General features: G+C 43.5%; 1 protein-coding gene across 1 annotated transcript; it reads right to left on the reverse strand.

Annotated features, from left to right (window-relative positions):
• Window positions 1–1,882: 1,882 nt before the first annotated feature.
• Window positions 1,883–7,758, reverse strand: LOC115137888 (plasminogen activator inhibitor 1-like). Its single transcript, XM_029674171.2, has 8 exons — window positions 7,598–7,758; window positions 5,667–5,905; window positions 4,955–5,179; window positions 4,542–4,736; window positions 3,937–4,236; window positions 3,604–3,690; window positions 3,119–3,202; window positions 1,883–2,681 (listed from the first exon to the last, which is right to left on the reverse strand). The coding sequence occupies exons 2-8, from the start codon at window positions 5,902–5,904 to the stop codon at window positions 2,635–2,637; spliced, it is 1,176 nt and encodes a 391-aa protein (XP_029530031.2). The 5' UTR covers window position 5,905; window positions 7,598–7,758; the 3' UTR covers window positions 1,883–2,634.
• Between the last annotated feature and the right edge of the window lie 728 nt (window positions 7,759–8,486).

Raw genomic sequence — 8,486 nt, forward strand, 5'->3', positions numbered from 1 at the left:
TTCACTAATTGAGATTTCCGAATAGAATGCTTTTTATTCCTCCAAACAAATCTAAGTATAACAGAATTTACTTTTTTAAATGTTATTAGAATAAATACAAAGGGACTGATTTGGGTAAATGATTCTAGAAAAACCATCAGTCTTGGACAAAAGAATTACAACCCAAAATGTAGATATTGTCACATCTGCTCCTGCTACACCCTCTGGTGTTCATCCGGTGTCTTCTTGACCTGCAGTTACTCCCCCTGTACACTCTCTCTCTCTCTCCCTCTCCCTCTCTGTGTGATTGTGTGGTTGGAGACAGGTGTGCTGGAGTCAGTGCAGATCCCTACCAGCTGCAACTCGTTCCATAATCAAGAGCTCTACAAATACTCAGTCCTGCCACTTCTACTCTGCCAGATTGTAATCTCTGCTCAGTCAGTTCATGATTCTAGCAATTTATGATTATGCAAGATCCTGTTATGCTGCTGTGCCTGTATCCCTGCCTGACACTGTTTATCCTCTCATTGCAGTTTACTACTCTGTCTCCTGTTCCACATCTCACCACCCAACTACCCTGCTCTGGATTTGACTCACCACCACTACCTTGGATTCCCCTCAGGACCTGTTCACCCTGTTCTACTCAGCTAACTCCAACCTCAGTCTCCACATCTGGTTTATCTGCAACTCATCTGAGCTTCCCTGGATCTGCACTCCATATCTCTCTAACAAATATTTTGGTCCATTCATCCCTGTTTCCTCTGAGTCTGCTCTTGGGATCCCCTGTGTCGCCCCACTTTACAGATATCACGTTGCAGCCACTGACTTAATGAGACTCTCGTGGAATTAATTCTGTTACCGATGTTCAACAATTCTCCATCTGAAAGGTTTTTGGTGATGACAATACCGAAATATTTAACTTTTTATTAGGTATGGTGGAAATGTTGATGGACTCACAGCAATGAATTGGCATGAGATCACATTTGTTAAGGTTGAGAGTCAACCCAGAGGCCATGGACAATATCTTGATTCTGTCAATAGCCAAGGGAATAACAGCCCTATCCTTTAGGAAAGGGTGGTATCTTCTGCAAACTGACTGATATTTATATCTTTACCAAAAAAATGCAGATCCCTTTTAAATGATACGAATTGTTAAGAAATACAGCTAGTAAATCTGTGGCTTAAATAAGAGGGGAGATTGGACAACCCTGTCTAATTCCTCTAGCGATTGAGAAAAGTTGGGGATGTGCCATTACTCATAACCACTGAAATGCTCGTATCATTCTACATCATTCCTTATCACTTTACAGAAATTCTCCCCGAACTCAAAAGTAGAGAGTTCGAAATAAAAATTTGTTTTAAAGTGGCAAAAGTCTTTAAAAAAAACATATGAAGCCATCATCTTCTATGAATTCACTGTAATCTAAAATATTTAAAACCAATTGTACATGGTTATGAATACTCCTTCCTTTAAGGCTGATTGAGTTTCACTGATCTTATCATCAAGGTCTTGTTTCAGCTTATTGGCATAGACATGGGCTAGTCATTTGAAGTCAGTTGCCAATAACTTGACTGGTCTCCAATTGTCCAGGTAAAGAGTTCTTTGGTTTGGGTATAATAACTATTAGTCCCTGTCTCAACACGCTAGATCTAGGCCTATTTCAAGCTATTACCTTAGTAAAACTAACTGTAGACATCACGTGCTTTCATTTGCGTTCATGGGTAGCCTATATTTTGTAATCTGATTTGTTGTGCATGATGAGTATTCTTGGGAGGATCAGGGGCATGGAGTGTCTCTTGCACAAGTTCAGTATGTTCGGGTGGTGTTGCCATGACAAACAAGACAGTTGATGATGTGGTTTCCATGGAAATTGAGTTCTTACGAAATGATGGCCAAAATGTGTTCATTTAGTCAAAGAGAGATTTTTATAGATTTATACACAAGTTAAATTGGCGGTTTTATCAGAGGCTCTACATATTGCAGGCAATATTACATTTAGGCCTGCTCTGTTGCCTACATTTAGTGCAACCACAACATGCAGGCTGCACACAGCTTATGTCACACTGTGGGGCCTATTTTATTGTATTCAGAATCTGAATTAAAACCAATATTTCTGGATCCAACTACTCCAATTAAATAATTGATTTTCTAAGTCACAAGTTCATGTTATGGACAGGAGGTTGACACTAATATGCAAACATTTGAAATTGTAAGCGTCAACACATTAGTTTTTTTTTAAGTTGTCATTTTAATAAATATATAAATACTTTAAAAATACAACTTGTTGGAACAAGCAGAGCAATACAGAACAATACAAATAAAATTCATACATATTTTTTCCCATTCAATCATTTTCCCTTCATATCAATTTCTTTTTCAACCATACCAATTGCTCACATTACAATTAAAAAAATATATCCCATAAGAACAAATAACAGATATATAAACTTTCACTTATCAAAATATATGCATTTTCCCCTTTCGGTAAGGTGGATATGTGTAATTAACTTGTAGTTAATGTCAAGGTCATAGATGTAACTTTTCATGGTCGGTTTCAGTAGCAAGTTGATTGACAGGTATCCCTGCCAATGGAATGATAGGAGTGTCCATGGTCATTGTGATCGAGTCTGTGTTTCAAGGGTTCCTATTGGTCACTAGTGTTGCTGGGGTTGGTTGACTTGACCCATGAACAGAACAGCACCTGGGATGGGAAAACAAATATATTTTATATTAGAGAAAGAACAAGTTAGGAAGTATGCCAATGTGTCAGAGGGACAAAGATAATTCCAACAAGATCATGCAGTATATGAATTTACTCGAACGTGTATGCACTTGTATAAAGAGGGCACAGCTAGCTAGACTTATGGTGAGTGGAGACAGTGGATAACCAAGACTAACATATATATATATTTTTTTACATAGATGGTGATGTAGCAACAGGAGGCTGGTGGCACCTTATTTGGGAAGGACGGGCTAGTGGTAATGACTGGAGTGGAATCAGCGGAATGGCATCAGATATATCAAACACGTGGTTTGCATGTGTTTTATGCCATTCCATTTGCTCCATTCCAGCCATTATTATGAGCCGTCTTCTCCTTAGCAGCCTCCACTGATGTAGGTATAGTAGGGGAAACTCACCTGTGGACTTGTGATGGATGAGGAAGAGGAAAGGTCTATTCATTGTGATCTCCTCTACAGCCATACGAGAGAACAGGATGGCAGCTGGAAAGAGGCAAAGACAGGAGAGGAGACGATGCAGTCAAAACGCAACTCAGATACTATCATCAATTCATCTTTTCGTGCCTCTCTATGATAGGCAATGCAGTCAAAACACAACTCTCTATTATTTATTATTGTAAAGTTAGCATCAATTGCTTATGAATTACCATAGCATACATCCATATCACAGGAGGCTGCTGAGGGGAGGACGGCTCATAATCATGGCTGGAATGGACTGAATGGAATGGCATTGTATACCATCGTTGGATACCATTCCATCCATTCTGTTCCAGCCATTACTATGAGCCCGTCCTCCCCAATTAAGGCGCCACCAGCCGCCTGTGCTCCATATAATAAATACTGAATTGAGTCTGTCATCAACATGTAGTCTATGGATCCTTTACCTGTGGCAGCTGATCCCTTGGTTCCCTCCTCGTTCACCTCAATCTTGACTTTCTGCAGAACCTTGGACACACACAGAGGCTGCTCAGCTGAAAGAGAGCGAGAGAAAGAGAGGGAGGGAGGTTATATTCTTTTGTCTAAAAAGATTAAGAAAACATACAGTATATTTGTTGAACACTGATTATACAGAAGTGGAAGGCTAGTGTGGATATTGGAACGGAGCCCATCCTATTCCATAGGCCCTGAGTCGGGTCATAATAGTGCACTGTGTAGTAAACAGAGTGCCGTTTCAGACACCAAGCGCTAACTGATGAATAGTATGGTAAAGTACTCACTGGTGATGCGTGTGAAGTCTGCCTTGGCCAGGTTGAACATATCCCCCAACCCCATCTGGATTAGAATAGACTTCAGTTCCACCTCAGAGTCCAGGGTGAACCTAGGCAGGACCAGTTGACGTTTAACGCTCCTCATCTCCTGTCTCCACTGCTGCAGCCGCTGGGTGGTCAGCTCGCTACTGAGGGAGCTCACTGGCATCTCGGGCTCGAAGGGGGAGACCAGCAGCATGCTCAGGGACTCGCCTTCGTACGGAACCTCGATGACGTCGTAGTCCACGCCGTCGGGGGTCATAAACTCACCTGTAGAGGAGGAGAGGACAGATGGAGGTTGGAATAGTTTTGTTTTGATTGGTGGAGGTAGCAGTCATGATTGGTTTAAACACTGTAGCTGCTGGCTTGGGGCTGACTTGTAGGAATGACTGTTAAAGAGTACATTCCCTAAGAGTCTTAACTGTAAAAGGGAGTCAATGGGAGATGTGAGTTACGCGCACAGATCTCATGTCCTGTGAGTGAGGTCTTCTTAAAGTAACACGAGTGTTTACACACAAAAAGGCTGGATTAAAAGGGAAACTCTAAAGTGTTTACAGTGCCGACGTGCTACCCACCGTATTTGAAGCGGTGTGTGAGCCTCATCATGGGTACGGGCACGGAGCTGCCGTTGGCACAGTGGAATAGCCTCTCCTCTGTCATCTTGGGGTCAAAGGGAACCTTCCATAGCCCCTGGAAGTGAAGGGCGTTCAGCAGGACCATACGGGTCTCATCGGTCAGAGCACCGGAAGACAGGAATGAAGGGATGGTACCTGGATGGAAAGAGAAGAGAGAGGTATGGGGGTTTGTTGAGACAGTGGGGTCAGTACTGACACAAATGTTTGATGCCATGGTAAAATTGACTAATAAAGTATATTCCATTCTGTTCGGTTCCATTCTATTTTATTCTGTTCCATTCCATTCTATCATCATTCTGATGAATACTAAACTATCCTCCACTTTGTGTCATCTGTGTACTACTGTATCTCACCTGCAGTGTGGTCAGAGACCCAGGCGTTGATGATGTCCAGGGCCTGGTCTGGCCTGGAGAAGTCCAGCTGGTGAGGGGAGGCCTGGAAGGCTTTCCCCAGCCCCCTTCTGAAGCCTTTCTCCAGAGCCATCTTTCTCTCCACCATGACGCCGCTGGCTAGCTCCACTCCCTCCTCACTGGAGATGTCTCGCTGGAGAAGACGCTGCTGACGCGCCATCCCTCGCTCTGGAGGAGGACAGAAGGATTGATTGATTAATTGATTTGAATTTCTGGTTAAAGGTACAAAGAAGGCTGGAGAGAGAGAGGAGGAGGAGGTAGAGGAGAGGAGAGAATGAATGAGTCACAATTGCATAGAGAGATGTTGAGATAGTAGGAATGAAATCTAATTTTATTCGTCACATGCTTCGTGGACTAACAGTGAAATGCTTACTTACTGGCCCTTCCTAACAATGCAGAGAGAAAGAAAATAGAGAAATAATGGAAAAGTAAAACAATAACAAAACTAGTAATAGATAAATGATAACTGAGCTATATACAAGGGGTACCAGCACAGAGTCGAATGTTGCTCGTCACTAGTCTCTTTTTGTTATGAATATGTCAGCCTACGGTTATGTCATCGTCAAGGCCTCATTGTTAAGGTAAAGTCTACCATCTGTATCGCTTTGTAAATGTCCCCTGTGTTATCAGACACACAGCAGCCATTCTTCCTTGCCTTGTAGTGAGAAACCCAATTTGGCGTTCAGGGTCTTCAGGGTGTTGCCCCCAGCTCCCAGCTGAGCCATGGCCAGAATGGTGGCCACGCCGTAGGGGGAGAAGGCCAGGTTAGACCCCTTGGAGTTCTGGGCCACCTGGGAGAAGACCCGCATCCCAAAGTCTGTCTGTTTCTCCTGCAGGTTAGAGATGGCGGCTCCGGACAGGCCGAGGAAGAACCACACATACAGGCACAGCATCCTGGGGAGACATGGAGGAGAGGGGGAGGAGAAGGTTAGACTCTAACAACATTATATACAGGTAAAGCATTCAAAGGAGAGAAGGAGGAGAGGAGAGAGCGATTAGTGAAATGACAGAGATCTAACAATATTGTATAAAGGGAAATTAGGAGAGGAGAGGGGAGGAGAGGAGAGGAGAGGGGAGGGAGGAGAGGAGAAGAGAGCAGAGGAGAGGAGAGGAGAGGAGAGGAGAGGAGAGGAGAGGAGAGGAGAGGAGAGGAGAGGAGAGGAGAGGAGAGGAGAGGAGAGGAGAGGAGAGGAGAGGAGAATTAGTGAAATGATCGAAGGATCAAAGAAGAAAGATCAAATTTGAAAATATGTCAGATTCTTAGCTACACAAGAGTGTTACCCGAGGGGTTACGTATAAAAATGTTAATACCATATGTTTTCTTGAAACACCCAGGTCAGTTTTTGAGTCAGCATAAAATACCTTGCAGTTGGCACACTTTCTGCTGGCTAGCTATTAGAATTCAGAACCCTTTTAAAAAGCATTTCACAGCTTGTTTATAGCTAAATCTGTTTGTAGTTGAGCTAACTTCTCATTCCACCAGACTAGTACAACCAGAGGTATGTTACAACACTTCTGGAGGAAGGATAGTAAATCAGAATAGTTCACATTCAGTCATATTCACGAGGCACAAACTGAAGGAAACGGACTAAGACTGGGAGGGACTATACCAGGACTTGTCCAATAAAAAATGTACATTTTACTGTTGGATTGCTATGGTGTGCACTAATTAATATGACCCTGGTTCTCAATGGAAAACAGACCTTGGCACAGAGACACAGTGACCCTGGCATTGGATTGCTGTGGGTACAGACAGACATGGGTGAGACAAAACAAGAGACAAGACACAGGTGCTAGCCTTGAACATGCGGGTGTGAGACAGACAGAGGGGGAGAGAGAGAGGGAGAGAGAGTGAGAGAGAGAAGGGGGGAGAGAGAGAGTGAGAGAGCGAAAGGGAGCGAGGGAGCAAGAGAGAGAGACGGAGAGAGAGAGAGAAAGAGAGGCAGACAGACAGAATGTGAGCATGTGTGAGAGAGAAAGAGACAGAAGTGTGTTAGAAAGTAGATAGGATGAAGTTGAGCTGCTGAGCGGAGAGGGGAGGGGGGTAAGCACCCCAACCCTAAGTAACCCTAACCCTCTAACCCATCAAAGACCATGGCTTGTGCAGAACGGTCAGTACAAGAAGTGTTTCTTGCGGTTCCTACACTAGTGTTGTCTACTACTCCTCTACTCAGGCTCCCCCAGTTCAAACATAATGGTCTGCAGGTTCTGTTTGTCCAACTTGACTCACCTCTCGTCCTGTCAAAAGCCCTTTCACTGTGTGGTGACTGACCTAGTCACTGGAAAACAGACAATAGCTGTGCCCCGGGACTTCTACAGAACAGTCTACTGAAGTATAGACTTCAAATATTGACTCTTATACCATGGCATTGTTGAATACTCGTTTCTGATTGGCTTGAAGGGAAATAAAACTGTTACAACCTCTGAGATAGTTTATAGACACCCGCGGACAGACAGAAGGTAAATATATAAGTTTCCATTTAGTGATTTGTTACATAATAATAACAACAAATTACATTTCTAAGAAGTTTGCATGAGGGGTATATTCCAAAACCTGTTCTAAAGAATAGAATAATCCAAACTCACTCTTAAATTGAAGTTGAAGTGTTGAAAGATGAACTAGTTGAAGATGATCTTGAAGTTGCTTGAGAGTTGCTTGAGAGTCTCTGCAATAGTAGTGGGTCAGTCTTTTCCCTGTCAGTTAGAAGAGAAGCACCGGTTGAGTGTGAGTGTCTGAGTGAGAGTTCTACTGGTTTTTATAGCGTAGTCGTAGCGACATGCTTCCCCCTAGGCCACTCCCTCTACCCTCCAAGCCCCGCCCATGTAGACACGCGCCGAGAGGAAGTTATTAGTGACTATGAGGTCATCATCCGTAACTGTCTGGACTGGTCTCACTCCTTAGTGAGGCTGTGGCACACACACATGTGCAAACCAACACACACACACACACACACACACACACAAACACACATTAGTACATAGACACACACTAATGCACACACACTCTCTCTCTCTCTCTCTGACACACACACACTCTCTCTCTCTCTGACACACACACACTCTCTCTCTCTCTCTCTCTCTCTGACACACACACACTCTCTCTCTCTGACACACACACACTCACTTATGTTCTTTGTCACTCTCTTTATGTTTCTTTTTGCACTCGGAGAAAGAGTGAAGGAGTATGTCCAGTCATGCTGTTGGGAGTGCCCACTGTCTGGCAAGGGCTGCTGGGAAGAAAAAATCCCTACTCACCAACTGGCCGATGTCCAGTTCATGCTTACTAAACCAATGTAACCATTGTTATCTTTAGACATGCCCTCACTGAGAGCAATGAGGCTCACTATTCATGTTTAAGAGAATTAACGTGTGTACGGCTTAAAATAGTGGTTTTATGAGAGGAGAGGAACTGAGACGGACAGAGAGAGAGAGTTTTTATTGTTTTTTAATTTTTGTATACATGTTTCCACCAAGG

The sequence above is a fragment of the Oncorhynchus nerka genome, linkage group LG12, assembly GCF_034236695.1.
Source record: "Oncorhynchus nerka isolate Pitt River linkage group LG12, Oner_Uvic_2.0, whole genome shotgun sequence".
Taxonomy (NCBI): domain Eukaryota; kingdom Metazoa; phylum Chordata; class Actinopteri; order Salmoniformes; family Salmonidae; genus Oncorhynchus; species Oncorhynchus nerka.